General features: G+C 40.4%; 1 protein-coding gene across 1 annotated transcript in view; it reads right to left on the reverse strand.

The window, feature by feature from the left end:
- adcy8 (adenylate cyclase 8 (brain)) overlaps positions 1-27,500 on the reverse strand; it is a 161,631-nt gene that overhangs the window by 88,299 nt on the left and 45,832 nt on the right. The window contains exons 3-4 of the mRNA XM_034208202.1: positions 13,780-13,929; positions 3,495-3,625 (exon numbers count right to left, since the gene is read on the reverse strand). Coding sequence (XP_034064093.1) covers positions 3,495-3,625; positions 13,780-13,929 — 281 coding nt within the window. The remainder of the gene's footprint in view (positions 1-3,494; positions 3,626-13,779; positions 13,930-27,500) is intronic.

Genomic DNA, 27,500 nt, shown 5'->3' on the forward strand with positions numbered 1-27,500 from the left:
TTGTTTATACGTGTCATCTTTCTCTGGATGTGTAGTCCAAACATGTGTCCTTAAAGGAATGTATAAAATATGTCTTCTGATTTATCTAAAGATATTTACAGAAATATTTGTAGTTTTTACTACACACGAAACACAACCTGCAGTAGTCGATTGAGTAACCCTAAGACAGAACAACATGCGTCGTTAAGTATTTAAGAGTTTAAAAATGTATTTTCTGACATGATGTGACAGGTGTCAGCTGTCTTTTGATTAAAAAATGAGTCTCTAAGTCCAGTCACCGTCAATAAAGGAAAATATAGTGTCGTTTTGTAGTTCATCTCATCATTTGGGGTTTCCTCCTTACATGCCTGCTGAACATCCTCACATCTTTCAATAACTTCACCTACAATACAATTCAAAATATAGAAAGTAAAAGGTCTGAAATAACACCTAGATTTCAAATGATTCGGTAAACAAGATTGAGTGCACCGCCTCTGTCTTCTACGAAATGGAACATATAAATATATAGGCTTATAAAACGCAATTAAACAACATGAAAACGCTTTCTGTCGAGTCTGTGAAATCCTGCCTGGTGAAGCGCGGCTGGATCTGATATGAGACAGCGCTGGATCAGTTATTCCCTCTGTTGTTCTGAATGAAATATTCATGCGGCTAATGGAGTTTCTTTATTTAGCTTCACTGAAGAGAGATTAACTCCCAAGAAACCAGAGTGGAAAGCAAATGTCATGTTTAATTGTGATCCGATCCTGTGTTTTCTCAATGTGAAACACATCGTATATTTAAAGTCTGAGATATAAACTGAGTAGTTTATTAGAAAGCTTTCAGATCAGAAAATGCTCATTGAAGGCATCTTTACTTGGACATAAAAATAGCACCATATACTCCGACTTAAATCACACAATGGGTCTAAACCAGTGCTTCTCAAAGTGTGGTCCTCGGACCACTGGTGGTCAGTGAGCGCCCCCTAGTGGTCCGTGAGTATATTGGTAACATTTGAAATAAATAAATACATTTAAGTTTACCGCACTCTCGCGGGAATATCTCCGCAATGGAGCCAGCGTAAGTTTCGCTTTTGATTGCATGATATAGCCCAGCGCAACACCTTCATCAAACATGTTGCCACTTGTTTGTACCATTTTCAGGCGATTTGTAATCTGTTCTAGAAAAACGATGTGATTTTGGATATTTGTGGAGTTAGGTGGTCAGCGAGTGTTTTTTTATTGGTTAAGTGGTCCTTGGTATGAAACAGTTAGAGAAACACTGGTCTAAACTGACCACAACTGTTCTTTGTAATAGTGCGAGTGTTTGATGCTGAAATGGGACGGGACAAACATTTAAAGAAAAAACACTCATGAATTTAGTGAAATCTCTTACGTGTGCGAGGCGGTCGAAGCGTGCAAAGAGTTCGTTCAAACATTTCGCACCAGCTCCTGCGCCGACAGCGTCGTGGAGAGGTTAGTGAAGCCTTTGACATCTGCGAAAAGAATGCTGAATAAAATATAGAAATGTCACTTCAATATCCAGTTCTTCACCATCCAAACACTTCATAATAACATGGAATTATATATAATAATGTATCTGAAACAACACTGTTCAGGGTCAGTTAGCTTCTAGAACCTGCAGAAACTAGCATACGTTGGATAATTTGCTTGATCAGCAAACATTGTTTTAATTGACATTAATTAGCTTTATATCCTGTATAGACAGTATTTCAACAATAGAGTGGTGCAGGAATGTCATATTTCTGTAAATGGACCCTGAAGGCAGCATCAACCTGGCTCCTGCTGGAAAAAACCAATGGTGATTTGGATTATTGCAGAAAATAAGCTCTCTGTGTCAAACGAACGTTATGATACTTACACATTTAGTTCAGCAGGATAATCTCCACATATGACACCACCACTTTATGATTCTGAAGTAAAAAGCTAACGATAGGCTATAAAGGAACTACAGCACGCCATGGTCACATAACTTCACGTGACCACCGCTAAGCTAAAGGTACCTAACGTTGGGCTGTAAAGGAACTACAGCACGGTCACATGACTTCACGTCACCACCGCTAAACTAAAGGTGGCTAATGTTTGGCTATAAAGGAACTACAGCACGGTCCACATGACTTCACATCACCACCGCTAAAACTAAAGGTGGCTAATGTTGGGCTAATAAAGGAACTACAGCAACGGTCACATGACTTCACATCACCACCGCTAAACTAAAGGTGGCTAATGTTTGGCTATAAAGGAACTGCAGCACGGTCACATGACTTCACGTCACCACCGCTAAGCTAAAGGTGGCTAATGTTGGGCTATAAAGGAACTACAGCATGGTCCATGACTTCACCTCACCACCAGCTAAACTAAAGGTGGCTAATGTTGGGGCTATAAAGGAACTACAGCACGGTCACATGACTTCACGTCACCACCGCTAAGCTAAAGGTGGCTAATGTTGGGCTATAAAGGAACTACAGCACGGTCACATGACTTCACTTCACCACCGCTAAGCTAAAGGTTGCTAATGTTGGGCTATAAAGGAATTACAGCACGGTCACATGACTTCACGTCTCCACCTCTAAGCTAAAGGTGGCTAATGTTGGGCTATAAAGGAACTACAGCATGGTCACATGACTTCACCTCACCACCGCTAAACTAAAGGTGGCTAATGTTGGGCTATAAAGGAACTACAAGCACGGTCACATGACTTCACGTCACCACCGCTAAGCTAAAGGAGGCTAATGTTGGGCTATGAAGGAACTACAAGCACGGTCACATGACTTCACGTCACCACCGCTAAGCTAAAGTGGCTAATGTTGGGCTATAAAGGAACTACACAGCACGGTCACATGACTTCACGTCTCCACCTCTAAGCTAAAGGTGGCTAATGTTGGGCTATAAAGGAACTAAACGCACGGTCACATGACTTCACGTCACCACCGCTAAGCTAAAGGTGGCTAATGTTGGGCTATAAAGGAACTACAGCACGGTCACATGACTTCACCTCACCACCGCTAAGCTAAAGGTGGCTAATGTTGGGCGTGATGACATTAAGTCGTCTCATTTAGACACTTGTTAGCAACCGCAGTTTTAAAATTCTCCAGTGGGGCATACACTGACGTATTTTATGTCGTATAAAGAAACTGTAAAAACACTTTTAACCACAGACCTCATTTGAAGCTAACAACCAAAAACACATTCAGAAAACCATTTATATCCAGACCAGGAGACAGGAAGTGCTGAAATGCTGACTCATGTCACGGTTTTAGGACTCATTCCTGCACCTCTCCATTTAAGAGCATGCCTCATCTATCTTTTTCTTTTTTCAGAATTCAAAATGGACCATTTATGTGAAATGTTCCCTCCGAATGAGTCATAACGGATCACTATGTCCAACACAAATTCAAAGGTATTTTTTAAAAGCAATTTTTCCAAACTTTATCGAAAAAAACCCCTGTCCACACACATACACGTTAAATGAATAAACTACACTCATGTCCTCACCTGACATTCTCGTAGCGGTGGATGTAGATTCTGTGGAACTGATGCTGGAGGTGTTCGTCGTCTACATTTGTCATGTCGTTGATCATTTCCAAAACTACAAAACGAGGCAGGACTGATAACACCAGTCTCTCCTGCGGGGGGAGAAAAGCATCTCATTAGTTCTCAGAAACAGCCAACAGCCAAATAATTATTACACATTTGGATATAATGAGATGAGAGCCGTGCTGGTTTACTCTTCTTCTCTTACAAATAAGTGACCTTTCTTAATATATCATCTTGTTTAACAATGTTATCATATATGTTTTCTAGACTGACCGTCAATCCTTCCATGACGGAGATACTGATTCATTGTTCAATTGACTACTTTTAAATCCAGGCTGAAGACTTTTCTTTTTGTCGCTGCTTTTAATTGAACTATTCATATCTTAAACTGCACTGTAACTTTTATCCATGTACTTTTTTCTTTTAATGTTTATTTTATTAGCTTTTCTTTTTAATGACTGATTTTAAATGCCATTTTCTTAATGTCTTTCGTTTTTTGTAAAGCACTTTGAATTGCCTTGTGTTGAAAAGTGCTATATAAATAAACTTGCCTTGCCTTGATAAAGAAACACCATTTTGTTTGGGCTCCGTAAGCATTATGTACAGTAATGGAGAAATACAAATGTCACGTTTGAGATTTCCTGCTGCAACTTTGATTATTTAAGCTTAAACACGTAATGTATTTACATCTCCCCAGAGATTAATGTACTACGGTGAATAACACAGCATCAAGATTAAGCAAAGAGGATTTAACTGAAGTCAGAGAGTTGGTATTAAACTGGCAAACACGGGAGCAGCATGTTGTAAAAACAAGTTACATAAAGTCCGTCTGTAAGGAATGATTTAAGAGCTGACTGTGTCTCTGCCAGGCTAAGCTCCTGCAGCAGGAAGATCCTCAGGAAAAATAAATATCTCTGAGCTTTACGTCCCGACACGCTGCCACCTGGCAAACAATCGCTCAGTTTCTGTTTCAACCAACACACAACTTTCTCTACGCAGAAATGTCAGAACACAACCAACAAATAATGGACTTTGTGGCTTCACATTTTTAATAACTGCAAATAAACTCTCAAGGATTAACTTTGTGTTAAAGGGTTTTAATTAGGGCTGTCAGTCGATTAAAATAGTTAATCGCGATTAATCGCACATTTTTGATCTGTTCTAAATGTACCTTAGAGGAATATTTTTCAAGTTTTTAATACTCTTATCAACATATGAGTGGACAAATATGCTTTATGCTAATGTTTTATTATCATTTGGAACAATGACAAATATTCTCATGAATATATTAAACACAACAACCTCAACCTCTCATACAATAATACAATACAACTGGTGTGTGTGTGTGGTGTGTGTGTGTGTGTGTGTGTGTGTGTGTGTGTGTGTGTGTGTGTCAGGGTTTCCGTTAGCCGGTAATTACCGGTTTTTAGCTGGTAACATTTATTAAAAACCGGTAAATTCAAAAACTGCCGGTCAAAATGTCTGGTATTAATTAGGAAGGCTCCGATAGATCGGCCGCCGGTCATTATCGGCCGATATTCACTATTAATAGTTTGATCGATGCTCTCTATAAAGCCCGATCAGGAGAGCTGGATCTGATCGATATGGACATAAACGCGAGTGAAGTATAACCGGACACGCGAGAGAGATCAGATCAGCTGCTGAGTCTGACAGAGACAACGCAGCTCTGCATAATCACCTGAAGCCCCGCCCTCTGTTTAGCGAGCCTGCAGGAGCTGCATGAGGAAACTGACGGGCTGTCAGGGAGAGAGAGGGAGGGAGAGGGGAAAAGAGATTGATCCGTTGCTCCCGTGTTTATTATTCAAAGTTAATGTAAACTTTTGAATAATGTACTTCATCTACTACAAGTAGTTTGTTTGAATGTAATAATTATGTTGTTTGTGGAATCATTTACTGAAAAATGAATATTAATTTTTTCGATCTGTTACGATTATAAACTGAAGTAATATAAAAATGAGCCCCGTGAACTGAGTTTTAAACATCAGCATATCTGCTCATAATCCGGTAATTACCTGCTAACGGAAACTCTGCAACACAACTCTTATTATTATTATTATTGAAATATCACCGGTAAGTTTCAAATTTGTCCGGTAAAATAAATTCTGCCCGGACATTTGACCGGCGAGAAAAAATCCTAGCGGAAGCCCTGGTGTGTGTGTGTGTGTGATCGTTGGAGCTATGTGCAACTCAAGGCATATGCTCGAACGGGAGCTGCTTGGACGCTGCAATCATGTTGCGCACTATCCGTGCTGAGTGTGCTGACTTTTCGTACAATGTCCCACTGTCTGGCTTCCTGCATAAAGTCAAGTGCTCGGCGCAGTTGTGGCGAAATGTCGCTCCTCTGTTTTCATTTAAACAGCTCCATATCCGTTAGCGCAGCTAGCTAGCACCAGATGCTAACAACAACAATGCACGTAAGGTCTCTCTCTCGCTCGGGCCACACATACACACACCCTCCCGGTCCTCCCAACAGCCAGTCGGTGCCTGCCGGTGAGCGGAAGTGTGGTCTGCCACAAGCGGGCGGCAGGAGCGGGGCTGTCAGCATCAGCTTGTAGATGGTATTTTAAACTCGATGCGCTCTGAAACTACGGGGCGGCCGAGGAAAAAAAATACACATGCGTTAATCGCGTTAAAATAATTGGTGGCGTTAATTTTTTTTTTGCGTTAACGCGTTATTAACGTGTTAACTTGACAGCCCTAGTTTTAATAAACAATTGTTGCATCAATCAAACACTGCGATTCGCTCACACAAAAATAAATCTAACTTTCAGTCAGGCGCAAAAGCTAAAACATTTCCATTAGTAGAAACACAGCTTCAGAAACGATGCAGATATAAAAACACAAATGTTTCATAACACATGAACCAATATATGTGTCTACTGTTGATGTGAAGAATACAATGCATGTTATTTTCGGCCTTTCTGGCTCCTAATGCACTCTGTACAGTTTCCAGTACAAAAATACATGTTTCACCCTCATGTGAACTCTGTGAAGCTGAGGAGGCTCCATGAGATCTGAAGAGCCTCTTCAAACCTCCAGACCCGAAGAGAGAGAGAGTATCCTGTGCTCAGATCACTTTTTACAACAACATTTTTTTAAATCTTTCCTTCATTATTGTACCAGTGAAGGACAAAAACAATCCGATAATGCTGATTTACTTCTGCCTTTTTGTCACTTAACCACACAAGAGTAGGATAAGTTCTAAAACGCCTTTATTCTACGACATAAATACGTCAGTCAATGCCCCACTGGTGATTTTAAAAACGGCGGTTGCTAACAAATGTCTAAATGAGACGACTAAACGTCATCATGCCCAACATTAGCCGCCTTTAGCTTAGCGGTGGTGACGTGAAGTCATGTGAATGTGCTGTAGTTCCTTTATAGCCCAACATTATCCGCCTTTATCTTAGCGGTGGTGACGTGAAGTCATGTGACCGTGCTGTAGTTCCTTTATAGCCCAACATTAGCCTCCTTTAGCTTAGCGGTAGTGACGTGAAGTCATGTGACCGTGCTGTAGTTCCTTTATAGCCCAACATTAGCCTCCTTTAGCTTAGCGGTGGTGACGTGAAGTCATGTGACCGTGCTGTAGTTCCTTTATAGCCCAACATTAGCCTCCTTTAGCTTAGCGGTGGTGACGTGAAGTCAAGTGACCGTGCTGTAGTTCCTTTATAGCCCAACATTAGCCTCCTTTAGCTTAGCGGTGGTGACGTGAAGTCAAGTGACCGTGCTGTAGTTCCTTTATAGCCAAACATTAGCCTCCTTTAGCTTAGCGGTGGTGACGTGAAGTCAAGTGACCGTGCTGTAGTTCCTTTATAGCCCAACATTAGCCGCCTTTATCTTAGCGGTGGTGACGTGAAGTCATGTGACCGTGCTGTAGTTCCTTCATAGCCCAACATTAGCCACCTTTAGCTTAACGGTGGTGACGTAAAGTCATGTGACCGTGCTGTAGTTCGTTCATAGCCCAACATTAGCCGCCTTTACTGTTGCTTAGCGGTGGTGACGTGAAGTCATGTGACCGTGCTGGAGTTCCTTTATAGCCCAACATTAGCCGCCTTTAGCTTAGCGGTGGTGACCTGAAGTCATGTGACCGTGCTGTAGTTCCTTTATAGCCAAACATTAGCTGCCTTTAGCTTAGCAGTGGTGACGTGAAGTCATGTGACCGTGCTGTAGTTCCTTTATAGCCCAACGTTAGCCTCCTTTAGCTTAGCGGTGGTGACATGAAGTCATGTGACCGTGCTGTAGTTCCTTCATAGCCCAACATTAGCCACCTTTAGCTTAGCGGTGGTGACGTAAAGTCATGTGAACGTGCTGTAGTTCCTTTATAGCCCAACATTAGCCACCTTTAGCTTAGCGGTGGTGACGTGAAGTCATGTGACCGTGCTGTAGTTCCTTTATAGCCCAGCATTAGCCTCCTTTAGCTTAGCGGTGGTGACGTGAAGTCATGTGACCGTGCTGTAGTTCCTTTATAGCTCAACATTAGCCTCCTTTAGCTTAGCGGTGGTGACGTGAAGTCATGTGACCGTGCTGTAGTTCCTTTATAGCCCAACATTAGCCTCCTTTAGCTTAGCGGTGGTGACGTGAAGTCAAGTGACCGTGCTGTAGTTCCTTTATAGCCCAACATTAGCCTCCTTTAGCTTAGCGGTGGTGACGGGAAGTCATGTGACCGTGCTGTAGTTCCTTTATAGCCCAACATTAGCCTCCTTTAGCTTAGCGGTGGTGACGTGAAGTCATGTGACCATGCTTTAGTTCCTTTATAGCCCAACATTAGCCGCCTTTAGCTTAGCGGTGGTGACGTGAAGTCATGTGACCGTGCTGTGGTTCCTTTATAGCCCAACATTAGCTTTTTACTTCATAAATTATAAAGTGGCGTTAATATGTGGAGATTATTTTCTGCAATAATCCAAAATCACATGGAGAAATCCCATTGGCTTGTTGTGGATGGAACCAGGGAGATGCTGCCTTCAGGGTCCACTACAAGAATACGTCACCCCTCCATCACTCAGTGTAGTTGTGTAATGTGTAAACTGTGTTGGTTGAGCTGCTCTCGGTGCAGAAAGTGGAGCAGAGCATCCCCAAATGAAAGTCTAGACAGAAACTCAGCAGTGGAGCGTTGCTAATGCTTCCTCTGCTGCATCACAAGCGAACGCTGCAGGGTGTGGAGGTGCAGATACACTGCAAGAAATGTGGATTTTACAGAGTGGCATCTTGAATTTACATTTAGAGTCTGACCCTCATTTTTGTTTTTTGTTTTGTCTTCGCTGCACCACAGGGAGTCAGCGGTCACTCAAACTGTAGCTGGTTTACAGTTTTAAAAGAAATACCTCATGCAGCCTATATTTTTGCTTAAAATAACTTCCAGGTAGAAAACTTGTTTATACGGGTACACGGTATTTATTCTACTGTACAGTATTTCATTTTGCATGATGTCTTATCTCTCTGTCTTGTATTTCTCTTTTTCTTGAACAATGTCTATTTCACTGTTGTACTTCTTTCTTTTTATGTTAAGGGTGTTATATATTGCATAGTTGGAGGAAATAAATCACATGAACTCACAATTATTTTAATTTCAGCTGTAAAAACACGTCAGCTTGGCTTTTCTCACATATTTCAGGAAAATATAAGTGAATATTTAAAAAGTAAATAAATCTCATTTGACTACACTGTTGGTCAATCTAACTGCATCTCACGTCTGCACATGTTTTGCAGTGTGTACAGTGGGCGGTGTGTGTTTGCTTCACTGGACACACACTTTGCTTTCAGTCAGATGAGAGCCAGGGGACTCAGTGTCAGATTAGCTTTGAAAGTCATTAGCGTAGCTTGAATTTAGCCGCGAGCTAAAGCCCTGCTGCAGCTCCCTGACAACTTCCATCTTCAACCGTCCCTCCGATGGGGTTAAAGGTTCAGTGGAAAACACTTTGTTCCTCCGTGCTGCTTTTATTGTCGCTTGTGGGGGGGGGGGGTCTTCAGTTTAAATTCAGCTTTAAGGTCCAATTTAGAGTTGCCGCCTGAAGCTGATTTCCTATTCATAATCTGTGCTGAACCGTGAGAGCTTTCATCCAAAACAGTAAACATCAGTTTATTAAAAATAAAATTGATTCTATTATATCGCCATTTTGGGGCATTCAGAAAATACTCTCAGGGCTGCTGTTGGGAATTACACTACATCAAATCAGTCCTTTTGGGAGAGGGAAAACATCATTTTTTACTTAAAGCATCATCTTTAGGTACATTAGAACAGTGTTTTTCAAAGTGGGGGCCCGACCCCCCGGGGGCCGCCAGGGGCCGCCAGGGGGGTCACGCAAAGTTTGAGGGAAAGCGGAATTACATTTTTTTCTTTTTTAGATGTTATTAATAACTGCATATCTATCAATCTATGTGTCCTTTGATGCCAATCTTTTAATATTTTTTATTTATTAATATTTTATTTTATTGTTTTTAAATCTCACGACCGCCCTTCAAGCCAATCAGAATCGAGCTGCCGCTACTGAGAGTGAAACTGAGTATCTGCTCAGCTTTTGGAGCAAGTGAGAGCTAGTGAATATTTCGCTCTGCAGCCGGATGAGAGCACGGATGTAGCAAATATTGATGTTTATATATATGAATATAAATATGTTTATTGATAATATTACTGTTGAATATTATATATAATATTATTAAGGCATAAGTAGCTTTCAAAAATGCAAAAAATATATGTTAATTGTTCATATTACTGTTCAAAATTATATAATATTATAAAGACAGAAATCACTTTAAAAATGCTTTAAAAATATGTTTAATGTTGATATTACTGTTTAATATTGTGTTACATCATAATGTACTCATCATTTAAAAAAGAGGATAATGCTATATGGGGTCCTTGGCATGGCAAAGTTTGGGAACCCCTGCATTAGAAAACCATGAGCAAGGAAAGTGAGGGGGGACAGGGTCTTTCCAGTGGAAAGGATGTACTTTTGCTGTGTCATTATTTATTATATTTAGGGCTGCCAAGTTAACGCGTTAATAACGTAACGCCATTTTTTTTTTAATGCCACTAATTATGTTATGTGTATGCGTATTTGTCCTCGGCCCGCCCCGTAGTTTCAGAGCCCAAAGGCTTGACGTTGTTGTTGTTGTTGTTGTTGGATGGTGGGAGATTCTAGCGAGAGATATGGATACAAAAAAAGGTGTTTTGAACAGCAAGCCAAGCAGCCAGCTGATGCTCAGCCCCGCTCCTGCCGCTCGCTTGTGGCAGACCACGAAGTAACTACGCTGCTGCAAAGCTATTCTCTATTCAATTATGACTTTAATATTACAATTATCGCAGGTACAAATTGCACCACTTGCGTTTACAGAAATACACAGTGAGAACAGTCCTCCAGATTGTACTAAATAAATACATAAATAAACAAAGTGGCTAGTTCTTTGTGCACGCTACTTTCAGAACATTTTAAACACATTATCTTAATGCAATGTGGTGGGGACAACATTGTTTCTGTTTAATACTTGTATTAGCAGTTTTCTATTTGCCCATAAAATAAATGGTAAACGGTCTATTGCTAGTGAGGAATATTCTCATCAGCTGCACACAGATCTGATGTGCCCTAACCTTCCTCACAATAATATATGATAATAACACAAATGTCAGATTTACATTTAGTACTTTCTGACTGGAGAAAAGCCACCTGCTGCTACTCGCATAGATAGACGGAAACAACGGTGGTTTATCTGGATGTGAACCTGACTCCTGTCTCATGTCACAGTCACACTTTAAAGAAACACACACAGTGTGGCCTTATGACAGAAACATTGCTCTGTGTTCTTACAGCATGTAGACAGAAATGAAAGGCCATGATTGGTTCACATCAAGACATCTCGCTCCATTACAGCTCAGAGCCAAAAACCTTCCAGGAAACACGCCAGCGTAAAAGCTTTCTGTGGCTTCTCAGAGCCCGGCCGTCCACTCCACTGCGTAAACAAAGCCCTCTGTCGCTGTGTGTGTGTGTGTGTGTGTGTGTGTGTGTGTGTGTGTGTGTGTGTGTGTGTGTGTGTGTGTTTATACTTCTGTGCCCATCTGACTCAGACTATGTTGATTCTATTTCAGTATGTGTGTGCGTGTGTGTGTGTGTGTGTGTGTGTGTGTGTGTGTTTGGTAGCTTGTTAGGCAGTGTTTGCAGCAGTGTGTGTGTGTGCGCGTGTGTGTGTGTGTGTGTGTGCGTGTGTGTGTCCACCACACTGATGCCCAGTTAGCAGCGGATCGATGTAGCGTCCGTGTTCCTGTCCTCTCTGCGGGCTCATTAGCCGAGCTGCAAACAGTCAGTGCTGTCGACTGAAATCCATCAATCGCTCTGCTTTATTTATCAAAGTCTGTGCACACTGAGCTACATCACTCAACAACAGGAGGTCAAAGAAACACTGGCTGTCTTTACCACATCAAGTGTGTTGTTTAGCGTGTGAGCAATGCTTATTACATGCATTTTGCACGTGCCTGTACCTTGGACTTCTAATAGAACTGCTCGGGTCTTGATAGATTGAGTGGGGAAGTTCATGAGATCTTTCTAGAGGGTTATCAAGAATAACTTTTCTCCAATGACCTTCTCCCTCTCTGTCTGTGTCTGTGTATTCTCTTCTTCCGATTAACCCAGCCAAATCTTTGTTCTTGTTTTGTATCTATATCTACGCCGGGATCCGGAGTCGAGGCTGATCCTCTTGCTGTAGTCCTGTGTCCTGGATCCTCTATCCCGAGTTCTGGATTAAGTCGTGGACTTCGGGTCGTGGCTGAACCTGTCTCTGCGGTCCTGCCTTGGGTCTCGTCATGCTGCTTCCCTGATGGCTTCCTCAGGATTGTAGCTGACATCCTCGTGGATTCATCTTATTATTACAGACACATGCATTTCCTAACATTCGGTCTATGCTGTAAATGTATTATCTCTTGGATTTACACACGGCATCTATTGCACGTCTGTCTGTCCTGGGAGAGGGATCCCTCCTCTGTTGCTCTCCCTGAGGTTTCTCCCATGTTCCCTTTAAACTGTGGGTTTTCTCTGGAAGTCATTCCTTGTACGATGTGAGGGTCTAAGGACAGAGGGTCTAAGGACAGAGGGTCTGAGGACAGAGGGTCTAAGGACAGAGGGTCTAAGGACAGAGGGTCTAAGGACAGAGGGTCTAAGGACAGAGGGTCTAAGGACAGAGGGTCTGAGGACAGAGGGTCTAAGGACAGAGGGTCTAAGGACAGAGGGTCTAAGGACAGAGGTCTAGGACAGAGGGTCTACGGACAGAGGGTCTGAAGGACAGAGGGTCTAAGGACAGAGGGTCTAAGGACAGAGGGTCTAGGACAGAGGGGTCTAAGGACAGAGGGTCTACGGACAGAGGGTCTGAGGACAGAGGGTCTAAGGACAGAGGGTCTAAGGACAGAGGGTCTAAGGACAGAGGGTGTCGTTTTTCTCACACTGATATTCTGAACAATCTGTGCTGTTGTATTTGCTGTAAAGTGTTTCTACTGTAGGCTGTTTTTATTATATGTACAGCACTTTGGCTCCACCAAAAATAATTTATAAATGTGCTATATAAATAAAACTTGATTTGATTTTTGATTTGATTTATCCAAATCAACTTGCACTGCTCCAAGTCCTAGGATGGGTACAAAGCAGAGAACACATGTCACTGCGTGTGTGCATGAACATGAGTGACCAATAAAGAGGTTTCATCCTCCAGTTCTCTCGACACTGCAATGCCAGAAACACGCCTCCAGGAGCAATGTGGGGTTTAGCATTAACACAAGCACACTTCAACATGTTGACTGCATGGACTTGGGATATAACCATTGACCCTTCCAGTTGATTGACACCCATTTGCGTCATAGAAGAAAACAATAAAATATTCGCTAATCAACACGAACAAGGTCTTTAGTTTTGGACAACATTTAGATTTGAGATGCTTTACTTTGGACAAAGCGGTTTGCACTTTCTAATTGTTATCAGTTAGCCACAAACTTTCGTTAATCAGCATCAAACAAACGTTGAGTCATTTTCAGGGTTTGAGGACTTTCCTCCATTGATTCCAGTCTATAAACTATGGCACACTTTGTCTCTGAATACAACAGTTACCACCCACAGCGTTGACCTTCTTTGAGCGGCATTAGGCAACGCAAGTTTCTTTATAAAGCACCTTTCAACAAAATACTTTCCCGCTTGAATCTTTGGCCTTAAACCTTGTTTGAGCGTTATTGTGTTGTTGTTGTCCTCACCTGTCTCTGGTTCTCTGTCTCCAGCCTCAGCCGCGCCTCGATGCAGCGCCTCGTCTCCAGGAAGGCCTGACGCTGAGCCCGGTCCGACAGATAACTGATGAAGACCCCCGCTGTGTTCATACAGAGGAACAGCACCGCCTGAGCCGCCACCTGAAACACACACACACACACACACACACACACACACACACACACACACACACACATACACACACACACACACACACACACACACACACACACACACACACACACACACACACACACACACACAGAGGGTGAGATATCACATATGATACGATCAGAGGTGGGAAGTAGTGGAGTACAAATACTTTGTTACTGTAGTAAGTACATTTTTCTGGTATGAGTACTTTACTCCACCACTTTTTACTTTGTACTTCTCACATGTTGAACACAAATACCTGTACTTTCTACTTCTTACATGTTGAACCCAAATACCTGTACTTTCTACTTCTTACATGTTGAACCCAAATACCTGTACTTTCTACTTCTCACATGTTGAACCCAAATACCTGTACTTTCTACTTCTTACATGTGGAACTCAAATACCTGTACTTTCTACTTCTTACATGTGGAACTCAAATACCTGTACTTTCTACTTATTACATGTTGAACACAAATACCTGTACTTTCTACTTCTTACATGTTGAACTCAAATACCTGTACTTTCTACTTCTTACATGTTGAACACAAATACCTGTACTTTCTACTTCTTACATGTTGAACCCAAATACCTGTACTTTCTACTTCTTACATGTTGAACTCAAATACCTGTACTTTCTACTTCTTACATGTTGAACACAAATACCTGTACTTTCTACTTCTTACATGTTGAACCCAAATACCTGTACTTTCTACTTCTTACATGTTGAACTCAAATACCTGTACTTTCTACTTCTTACATGTTGAACTCAAATACCTGTACTTTCTACTTCTTACATGTTGAACTCAAATACCTGTACTTTCTACTTCTTACATGTTGAACACAAATACCTGTACTTTCTACTTCTTACATGTTAAACACAAATACCTGTACTTTCTACTTCTTACATGTTAAACACAAATACCTGTACTTTCTACTTATTACATGTGGAACTCAAATACCTGTACTTTCTACTTCTCACATGTTGAACTCAAATACCTGTACTTTCTACTTCTTACATGTTGAACACAAATACCTGTACTTTCTACTTCTTACATGTTTAACTCAAATACCTGTACTTTCTACTTCTTACATGTTGAACCCAAATACCTGTACTTTCTACTTCTTACATGTTGAACTCAAATACCTGTACTTTCTACTTCTTACATGTTGAACTCAAATACCTGTACTTTCTACTTCTTACATGTTGAACTCAAATACCTGTACTTTCTACTTCTTACATGTTGAACACAAATACCTGTACTTTCTACTTCTTACAAGTTGAACTCAAATACCTGTACTTTCTACTTCTTACAAGTTGAACTCAAATACCTGTACTTTCTACTTCTTACATGTTGAACTCAAATACCTGTACTTTCTACTTCTTACATGTTGAACTCAAATACCTGTACTTTCTACTTCTTACATGTTGAACTCAAATACCTGTACTTTCTACTTCTCTCATGTTGAACCCAAATACCTGTACTTTCTACTTCTCTCATGTTGAACTCAAATACCTGTACTTTCTACTTCTTACATGTTGAACTCAAATACCTGTACTTTCTACTTCTTACATGTTGAACTCAAATACCTGTACTTTCTACTTCTCTCATGTTGAACCCAAATACCTGTACTTTCTACTTCTTACATGTTGAACTCAAATACCTGCACTTTCTACTTCTCACATGTTGAACTCAAATACTTGTACTTTCTACTTCTTACATGTTGAACACAAATACCTGTACTTTCTACTTCTTACATGTTGAACACAAATACCTGTACTTTCTACTTCTTACATGTTGAACACAAATACCTGTACTTTCTACTTCTCACATGTTGAACCCAAATACCTGTACTTTCTACTTCTTACATGTTGAACTCAAATACCTGTACTTTCTTCTTCTTACATGTTGAACACAAATACCTGTACTTTCTACTTCTTACATGTTGAACTCAAATACCTGTACTTTCTACTTCTTACATGTTGAACCCAAATACCTGTACTTTCTTCTTCTTACATGTTGAACACAAATACCTGTACTTTCTACTTCTTCATGTTGAACTCAAATACCTGTACTTTCTACTTCTTACATGTTGAACTCAAATACCTGTACTTTCTACTTCTTACATGTTGAACACAAATACCTGTACTTTCTACTTCTTACATGTTGAACTCAAATACCTGTACTTTCTACTTCTTACATGTTGAACTCAAATACCTGTACTTTCTACTTCTCACATGTTGAACACAAATACCTGTACTTTCTACTTCTTACATGTTGAACTCAAATACCTGTACTTTCTACTTCTTACATGTTGAACACAAATACCTGTACTTTCTACTTCTTACATGTTGAACTCAAATACCTGTACTTTCTACTTCTTACATGTTGAACTCAAATACCTGTACTTTCTACTTCTTACATGTTGAACTCTAATACCTGTACTTTCTACTTCTTACATGTTGAACTCAAATACCTGTACTTTCTACTTCTCACATGTTGAACACAAATACCTGTACTTTCTACTTCTTACATGTTGAACTCAAATACCTGTACTTTCTACTTCTTACATGTTGAACTCAAATACCTGTACTTTCTACTTCTTACATGTTGAACACAAATACCTGTACTTTCTACTTCTTACATGTTGAACTGAAATACCTGTACTTTCTACTTCTTACATGTTGAACACAAATACCTGTACTTTCTACTTCTTACATGTTGAACTCAAATACCTGTACTTTCTACTTCTTACATGTTGAACACAAATACCTGTACTTTCTACTTCTCACATGTTGAACACAAATACCTGTACTTTCTACTTCTTACATGTTGAACTCAAATACCTGTACTTTCTACTTCTTACATGTTGAACACTAATACCTGTACTTTCTACTTCTTACATGTTGAACTCAAATACCTGTACTTTCTACTTCTTACATGTTGAACTCAAATACCTGTACTTTCTACTTCTTACATGTTGAACTCAAATACCTGTACTTTCTACTTCTTACATGTTGAACTCAAATACCTGTACTTTCTACTTCTCTCATTTTCCAAACAGCTGGTTCCTTTAGTCTGAATGTGTGTTTGATGCGTGATCATTATTCTTTAGAGTCATTGCGTGCCTATTGATTTGAACACGATCCGTGTATCCATCATTTCCTGGTCTTCTCTAAAGAAGAGGGACCAATGGAAACGTTGTCATGTTGCCGTTGTTCAGCATGGAAACATTCATTAGCTAACAATGACATTATTGTTCTATTAATATAAAGGGAGGTCAGGTACTCTTTAAAACAGCTGCTAGTTATGGGTACTTTTTACTGAAGTACACTTCAAAGTTCTTTACTTTCACTTGAGTAAAGAAGTTTAGTCAGTACTTCTACTTTTACCAGAGTACTTTTAAACACGAGTATCTGTACTTCTACTTGAGTAAAGGATGTTATACTTTTGCCCTCTCTGGATACTTTAATGGTCAGATCAAGTCTGAAAGGTGACCAGCATCACAGCAGCTCCATGTTTAACATCAACAGACAAATATCAAGACACAATACATGAAAAACAAACAGGATTTTCTCTGTCAAGAACAGAATAACTGGTCAAATCACAAGCTTCAGTCTTGGTTGTCAAACATTTCCTTATGCATTAATGCATTTCATTCTTTTGTTTGTGCTAAATGTTCACTCCTAGTTAACCGTTATAGTGTTAGAAGACAAATAAAATGTGCTTTTTTGTGCAATACAATCAATCTGCTTCAATACGAATGAATTATTTTGTCATCTGCAGCTCAGAAAGTGCCTCGGTGTCCGGGTTTAAACGGCACTATGTTGGATTGTTTTTGTATATTTGGGATAGCTGACAGTTGACTGGAAATGGAGGGTCAGGAAATTGAGAAAGGACGTGCAACAAGCTGTATTTGAACCAGTCCAACTCCACACTTCTCAATACTGCAGGTAAACAAACACCTTTAAATCCCTTGTACTTCAATAATCACTCCTTTATAACCGTTTGCATACCGGTTTTTGTTACGAGGTTCAACAGGTCGTAATTGCTCACATGATCTCAGTCACACATTTGCATTAAATACAATGTTCAGGCTACTTCCAGTTATTAGATATTACAATGTGTTATTATGCACCTTTTGCTTCAGACATCAGATAGAATATGAAACTAACCTTACTCTTAAAAATGATGTCTGTGCACATTTCAAAGAGATATAACCCAGATGGTGTCAATGGGATCAGTCTAGCAATAAAACATGTGTTTATTATGCTCTTAAATCAAGTCTCTCGGATGTGGGTTTGTGTTTACACTTGTTCAAGTTTGTAAGAGTGAACACACACACACACACACACACACACACACACATACCATGCATACATCACTTCAGGGGACATTACATTGATTTACATGCATTTCCTGGAGACTTATCCTAACCTTAACCATAACCAACACATGCCTAACCCTAACCCTTAACTTTACCCTTAACCCTAATCCTAAACCTAACCAAGTCTTCACCCTAACATTAATGATTCCCCTCATGGGGACCTCCAATTTGTCCCCATAAGGGAGGCGAGTCCCCACACGTGACTGTGTAGACAGATTTAGGTCCCCACAAGTATAGTAATGCTAGGCCTCACACACACACACACACACACACACACACACACACACACACCCACACACACACACACACACACACACACACACACACACACACACACTTTAAGTGCTTTACACTCTGGGCTGATGTAGAGTAGCACTATAGTGCGAAAACACCACAGCTGAATATTTTATAAATAGGGCGTCTATTTCCATGACCTCATTACTTTACGATGTATAGACTCCTTTTAAATAATACACCATCCTCAGGCTCTGGGTCATGATGACTCTGATGAAGGTCTTGTAGTAATGTCAGCGTCAGACAGCAGTATGCATGGATTAGTAGCTTTTCATCTGCATAGAGAACCCTCTGTTTGGTGAGTTCGCACACGGACGGATGATTTGTTGAACAGCGTCACACGGTACGTTAAACATGTACCGACTGACCCCGAGACATCACGGGCAGAGGTGGAGAGTAACTAAGGACATTTACTCAATTACAATTTTAGATACTTCCATGTTATGCTACTGTGTACTTTTACTCCACTACATGTATTTAATCCCTTTAGTTACTTTACAGATGTGGATGAATGATGTGAAATCTAATCAAGTGTTGAATCAGACTTTAGTTCCACCTGGAGTAAATCCACCAGCTACCCTGCAGTATACAAAGTACTTCAAACTAGCTGCACCTTCACCAGCTTTGAGAACACTTTCATGATCAATCATTATAAAACATATCATAGATATTATTCTGAAATGGACCAATCTGCACAATGACTACTTTCACTGTCGCTACTTTCACTATATTTTGATGAGAATACTTTTCTACTTTCACTTGAGGAACATTTTGAATGCAGGACTTTTACTGTAACAGAGTATTCCTACACTCTGGTACTTCTACTTGTACTCAAGAACAAGATCTGAGTACTTCTACTTTTACTCAAGTACAAGATCTGAGTACTTCTACTTTTACTCAAGCACAAGATCTGAGTACTTCTACTTTTACTCAAGCACAATATCTGAGTACTTCTACATTTACTCAAGAACAAGATCTGAGTACTTCTACTTTTACTCAAGTACAAGATCTGAGTACTTCTACTTTTACTCAAGCACAAGATCTGAGTACTTCTACTTTTACTCAAGTACAATATCTGAGTACTTCTACTTTTACTCAAGTACAATATCTGAGTACTTCTACTTTTACTCAAGTACAAGATCTGAGTACTTCTACTTTTACTCAAGCACAAGATCTGAGTACTTCTACTTTTACTCAAGTACAAGATCTGAGTACTTCTACTTTTACTCAAGCACAAGATCTGAGTACTTGTACTTTTTCTCAAGTACAAGATCTGAGTACTTCTACTTTTATTCAAGTACAAGATCTGAGTACTTCTACTTTTACTCAAGTATAAGATCTGAGTACTTCTACTTTTACTCAAGAACAAGATCTGAGTACTTGTACTTTTTCTCAAGTACAAGATCTGAGTACTTGTACTTTTACTCAAGTACAAGATCTGAGTACTTGTACTTTTTCTCAAGTACAAGATCTGAGTACTTGTACTTTTACTCAAGTACAAGATCTGAGTACTTGTACTTTTACTCAAGTATAAGGTCTGAGTACTTCTACTTTTACTCAAGTACAAGATCTGAGTACTTGTACTTTTACTCAAGTACAATATCTGAGTACTTGTACTTTTACTCAAGTACAAGATCTGAGTACTTGTACTTTTACTCAAGTATAAGATCTGAGTACTTCTCCCACCTCTGATCACGGGTTACTTCACTCAGTGTCAAAGGTTTCTAAAAAATCATAGCAAAGGTCTTTATACGCTAAAAGACTTGACTCTTGAATTTGAACAATGAGTGTCGTATCTGCCGTTAAACCACACACACACACACACACACAGTGACTCAACATGGCCGCCCTCCCTCGGACTCTGAGGGACGACAGGAGCCTTTCCCTCAGCAGTGATCCTGTAACGAGCAGGCAGGCGTGTTTAACAGAGCAAAGCCTGGCTGATGTAACGCTCTGCAACTGAAACATCACGGGGGATTTCTCCACCTCCACCCACCAGGCTTCCTCCTGCGGATTCACATGATGCAAGTGTTTAAAGAGTTCCACACACACCCTCCACTGCTTCCACCGTGATGCTTCTCTGAAGAACACACACATACCTTTCCATTTACGCTCGCTTAAGATGCTAAACTGAACCGCTTTGTTCAAAACTATTAGTATCGTAGTACATTTATCATTAAGGTCGCGTTCACACCATCCTCGTTTAGTCCGGTTGAATCGAACCCTGGCGTTTAGCCGCTTGGTGCGGGTCGTTTGGGTCGGTGTGAACGCAGTCCGAGACCTCTGAAGTGACCTCTGAAACAACCGGACTCTGGTCCACTAAAATAGGTGGTCTCGGAGCGCTTGCTAGTGAACTTGGTGTGAACGCAGCCCGCACCAAAACATAAGAAGCGTAGGATTTACGTGTCACAAGAACGTGGATGTCTTCAAAATCTTTAGCGAAAGAGTGAAGCAGAATGAAGTGTTGAACACATGTAGGTATATAACTTACTTCTCTGGTTTGATTTTCCCGCGGTTTGAATTCACGTCTAGCTTCTAATTCTCGCTTCCTTACAGACGGCCGTCTCTTCGACCATTGTTAGGATTAATATTAGCTTTTTAATTACCATGTATGTAAATGTTCTTGCTGAGACCTTCCCCTTTCCTTGATGTGCTTGTATGTTCCGTTGCATGTGGTCAGGTCTAGTAATTATTGGCTTGTGCTAGATTCTGTCCCTTCAGCTGAAATAGATTGACTTTTTTGACTTTATTAAATAACAAAACTTTGCTCTAGACTTCTATCATTTGTTCATTTCTCAACAAACAGGTTGTTGTGGAGTGGAATTTCCTCCACAGCCAGTTTAGGGGAATGACACAGAGTATCTATGGTCCTCCCATGGGGGAGGCATGTGTTTGTGGAGTTATTAAAGGTTGCAGACGTGTCAGGACAGGCCCTGAGCATCTGCTACCTTCAGAGGAGATACTGTAGTATTATTGTTTGCTAAATCCTAATGAGATGGTTGAGGTAAGGCATTGACCTCGAATGGTTAGGATGTGAGGATAGAGCGGTGCAGGAATGAGACGTAAGACCTGAAAATGATCCAGCACTTCAGCACTTCCCTCTTCAGTGTTTTTCTGAATGTGTTTTTGGTTGTTAGCCTGAAGTAAGGTCTGTGGTTAACACACACCCCAGTCTCACGGCATTTCGTGTTATAGTCACGAAATTTAATCTATTGATTCGAGTTCACCAACACGATGGGGTTCAGTAGAAGCTGCTGGGACTCCCAGCAGCTTCTACTGCAGCCTTCCGAGTAAATCGCCAGAACGCCGACACCTCCTCATCTCCACCGCTCCCATGTTTTCTTTTGTGTTGCCATAAGTTATTCTTTCTCCGTTGGTGCACGGGGCTAATGCTAATGCTAATAATGCTAATGCCAACAAATACAATGGCGGCTTCACAAAACCTTTCAGAGGTGTACGGGGCGTGGTTTGCAATTCACTTGTTTCTCCCCAGGATATTCCCACCTATCTAGCAGGCACTACAAAGGGGGTAAAAGTTCTCGGAACTAAGTTCTCTTTTTGGTGTGAACGCAAAATTCCAGGCACTAACGGAACTTAACGGGAAAAGTCCGGGTAAAAGTACTCCCGTGTGAACGCGCCTTATGTCTCCACAGCCGACTGCAACTACTCAAACTGAAGAGAGAGCTTTTAAACAGTTTGGGTAAAAAAGTGGAATTCTTTGCCGAATGATTTAAAGGGCTGTAAGAACATTTTTATGTTTAATAAAATGTATAAAGAACACGTAATTAGAAAGTATGAAGTTGACTGTGTTCTGGTTTTATGTTTCAGTGTTTGTAAGCGACTGAAAGAATATTGCTTTGCTTAAATAAAATGTTCTTCTCCCTGCTCCTTTCCACCATGCACTAGAACAAAAACAACCAGTATAAGTGAACATGGTTTTAAAATGACTGCCATGTGTGGAATAAACAAATCAATAAATCTCTTATAGCGTTCAATTAATAATCATCATGTCCAAGACATCTCTCTACTGTGTCTCATGTTCTTCATGGAGAGGCCACGCTGTCTCTTTCACTCAAACAGAACCGGGTCGCTGACAGAAAGCCGTCTGTCGCTGAAGATCTGAAGCTCGTTTCAAGAGGAAGGGTCCAGAGTGAAGAGGAGGGGTTTCTGACTCCTCGCTCTTCACAGATCAACGATACGTGGAGAGAGAGGATGTTTTACACCAGCTGGAAGCTCTGCACATGTGTTCTGATGCGGTCAGATGTTTGGGGATGCATTCGATTAGAGTCCAGTCGATGTACTCCATTGATTACAAATTGGCAAATGTTTACATACAAGGCATTGCGAATACTAAATAAGTATACTGTATTCTCAAGTACTTAAGTACAAATATGAGGTACATTACTCGTGCCTTTATACTTCTACTCCACTACTATGCAAAGGGAATATTGCACTATTTACTCTTTACACAACTTTAGCTACTACTTACTTTCTAAATGCAGGTTTTTTTTACACACAAAACTTATAAAATACGATGTTTTGATGTAAATAAACTAAATTATGAAATACGCCAAACACAATAATTGGGTTGCCAAAAGATGACATCAATTTGAAATAATAAATTATGTTAAATATGTATTTATTTGTTCCTGCAATGAGTACTTTACCTCCTAATAACTAAACGTTAACTTAACTTATATTATGAATGCAGCACTTGTACATGTCATGGAGTATTTGAACATTGCAGTATTAGTAATTTCATTAAGTCAAGGATCTGAATACTTCTTTCACCTCTGCTAAAAATATAATTGAATAAAACACAATTTCCCCAGTGACACTGCACGATTCTGATCAAACAAGAACAGTAGGAAGTAGAATAAGATTACATTGATCATGTAAATGCCGTAGCAATAACAATGAGGTAACCAAAGGAGGATTAAGTACAAAAAATTCAATCTAAAATGTTCCTGGCTGGGATTTTATTTAGTAAAACTGTTTTAATTTTCTACGACGAAGGTGGAGGCGGACGTTAATTCAGTGGAGGCGGCAGCATGTTCCCGTAAAGACAGTGAAATCTCTCCGAGTGTGTGTAGGAGTTTTCTTTAAGCCACACACACACACACACACACACACACACACACACACACACACACACACACACACACACACACACACACACACACACACACACACACACACACACACACACACACACTTAAATAACCATAAGATAGGAGACACAACGACATGCTGACTGCAGTGGGGTTTGCACCTGTGCTCCCCTGATCCCAACACCAAGGCGCCACACACACACACACACACACACACACACACGTGCACACACACACACACACACACACACACACACACACACACACACACACACACACACACACACACACACACACACACACACACACACACAGCCATCTTTCTCACAGTCTTCCCTCGGAGGCCATATCTCACAGAGCATGTGTGTGTGTGTGACTGTGTGTGTGTGTGTTACTGTGTGTGTGTGTGTGTGTGTGTGTGTGTGTGTGTGTGTGTGTGTGTGTGTGTGTGTGTGTGTTATTGTGCATCTCTCCCAGGACGCAATCAGCACTGATTCAATTTCTGACTCGGCCCCTAAGGCCTCTGCTTCTCCACGGAGACTACAATTAAATTAAAACTCCCCCTAAATAATCCGCTGCCTCTCGGGTGCGGCCATGTTGTTTTGGAAAGAGCATCAATGGCGGCGTCTTCTCTCCATAAAGGGCATCAGCGTGGAGAGTGCATCATTAAAAGGCAAATGCCAGTGATGTGGATGTTTTTAACAAGACCTCATTAAGAGCAGGAGGAGGTTTACAAAACAGATACATGGAAAATAATGAGGCTAGGTTAATAATAGTAATAATTATCATAATGTTTTCAATTTAATTCAGGGGTGAAGAGAGAGGCGCACGGCGTGACACGGAAAACAAACACACATTTAGAATATCAGTTATGAGTCCAGATTTAGCCGAGCATAAGTAGATTTAAGAGAGCCTTTAACGGGACAAAATGGTTTGGAAAGAGCGAGCAAACACTCAGCATTAATATTTCAGAGATATCAGATACACAATGACTGGAATTATATTACGTTCACTTCAGCAGGAGGCTTTACAGAATCACATATGGACTCTAGAATAAGGAACGTTTATAGTCCAATAACTTACTTTCATAACAAGCTTGAAATATACCCTTCATATTTCCCCTTATTATAGAAATCAGAGGTGTGAAGTAGGGCTGTACCCGAATATCCGAATATTCGTTTGTTGGGAGTACTATTCGGGTTTCAATTTCGTTATTCGGATATTTAGCAACAACAATTTACGATACGATATTACTTTATTTCCTTAACTTCCTGTCAACAGCGCTAACTCTCCTTCAAAATAAAAGCATGTCCATACAAAATAGGAAGCCAAGCCAAATTACACTTAAGACATATACAACTGCAACGAAAGCAACAAACACAATGCGATATCCTTTTCAATTTCAAAGAACACAAATTGGGTTACATTAACAAATAACTATAAAACAACAATACTGTAGAATAACAAAATGAATGCCGTGAATAAACGAAATACACGTGTTGAAGTGGTTTCCCCCCCGCGCTGGCCGAATATTCGAATATTCGCTGCTGATTACTACCGAATATCCGGAGCCCGAAAAATGGTATTCGGGACAGCCCTAGTGTGAAGGGATGAGCTGCCAAACCATTTTGTAATAAAATGAAAATAATTCAATCCTGTTAATGGAAAGCTGTGATGCAGGCTGTTTTTCTTAAAGCACATTCAAGTATCAAGCCTAATTTACTCCTATTTGATGGATTTTGCTAGCTTATAACTTAACTTATAAGGCAATATACCTCGAGTGAGTGGCCCATCACTTCTTGTGTTTTTCTGTATGTGGCCCTGAGTGAAAAATGTTTGGACACCCCTGGTCTACAGGATAAAACACAATAGTTACACAAACACACAAGTGAAGAAGTTAGAGATTATATTGTTGTACATTCTAATGGTAACAGACGCACATTTGTGCCATGAGATAATTCAATTTTTTCAACCCGAGCAATACAATTCATGTGACGCTGTCTCAAGAAAGCCAATCAGCGATGAGATGATCCGCCTGTTGTTACTAGCGTACTAACGTTGATGAATTAGAAAACAAAGAAGTGACAGTTCTTCATATTTGTAGAGAAACTGAATAAACTACACTCTGCCTAGGGCATGGAAAATGAATGTTGCTTCTTTATTTATGTCTATTTGACGTTATTTTGAGTGTGGATGGAACAGCTACAATGTTAGCCACGCCACGCCTTTCTAGTAACACAAGTCAACATAAATGATGGTAACACGTTTGGACAAGTTACATGTCATTCATTTAACTTTAGCAATATGCTGCTAGCAGAAACACAGATGTACTGACTGCATTTGGATAATTTTGTAAGAAATAAAAATGTTTATATGGCGTCATTTAAATTAAATACACGGTTATAATTTAAAGCTGTTTTATGCTGAAAACCGGAAATTAAATACACTTTTAATTTAAAACTGTTTTATTCTGAAAAACCGGAAGTTCACACAACGACTTCCTGCGTGTAAATATTGTTAGCTTCAATTTTTGGTTAGCATTAGCATGTGGCTGAAGACTAGGTTTTGAAACAGTGAAATCAAAGAGAAAAACGACAGGATTTGCATTGGACACGCCCCCGTCCACGCCGGCCAATAGGAGAAGACCACAGGACAACAGGAAGAGCAATCAAGATTCGCTCTCTTGCACTCGCCAGGCAACAGCTGATGGGGAGAGAGCCTCCACTCACAAAATCTCAGTTGTATTTTGTTTAATTAAATGCTGTTAACTTTTATAAGCTTCCATGGACTCTTTTCAGTTGATCCTGTTCTCGGGGTTTAATAATTCCTAACACTTTCCTTAGTACCCTGCCTGTCGTACACGTATGCAATGTGTGAATTACCACCATGTAATGTTGTCTCAAATTAAAAACAGCTGCTGTGCACTCACAGGAAGTGACGGTAGCCAGTGTAAGCTAGGCAGCTAGCTAGCAACCATTTTGTTTGTGGCACCAAATCATTACAGACTTAACCCCAAAACATTTAAATTGGCTTCTTCTCAAAACATACATAGTGGTACGTTTGTTAATATAGTGCTACGGGAACAAATGCTATTGCTAATGTTCCCGCCAGTTTAGCAAATTAGCCAAGATGGCTGTCATTGAGTGTGAGAAGTATCCAGCGATCTTCACTCCACTTTTTGACCATTATGAAAGCACCATCCAAGTACTTAGTGCATGTTGCCATACTCTGCATTGGGATGCACTCAAAACAGCTCATGTGAGAACAGAATGCAAGCATGCAAATTGAGTTAATGTACATATAGTACAAATGATTGAATCAAGAATAAGGCTTGCAAAGAATGATTATAATAACAGTAACAACAACACTATGGCCTACTTCTACAGCAACGTGCCCGGTGTTAGAGTCTGTTGATCCCACAGTTCAACCTGCAGTCAGAGATCTGAAAATGTTCTGATCTGCAAAGCTAAATCTCCAGCGCTGGTCTCTGCTAAACCCCCTTCCTGCCAAATGAAGGGATTTATTGAGTGGAGGACAGCGATGATTAACTCTGCTTCACACGCTCTGCTATCTGCTGACGACGACATGAAGACTCTCCTCAGCCCACAGATATTACTGTTTGAATTCAACACGACATTGACGTCTCCATCATTAATTCATCCTGCAGCGAGTTCAATATCCCTCTGATGTTTGCAGATAGACTTCAATAAACAGCATTGAATCCAGCTGTGTGTGTGTATTCTAACTAGATTAAACCAGAGTGA

The sequence above is a fragment of the Gymnodraco acuticeps genome, unplaced genomic scaffold (assembly GCF_902827175.1).
Source record: "Gymnodraco acuticeps unplaced genomic scaffold, fGymAcu1.1, whole genome shotgun sequence".
NCBI classification, from domain to species: Eukaryota; Metazoa; Chordata; class Actinopteri; order Perciformes; family Bathydraconidae; genus Gymnodraco; species Gymnodraco acuticeps.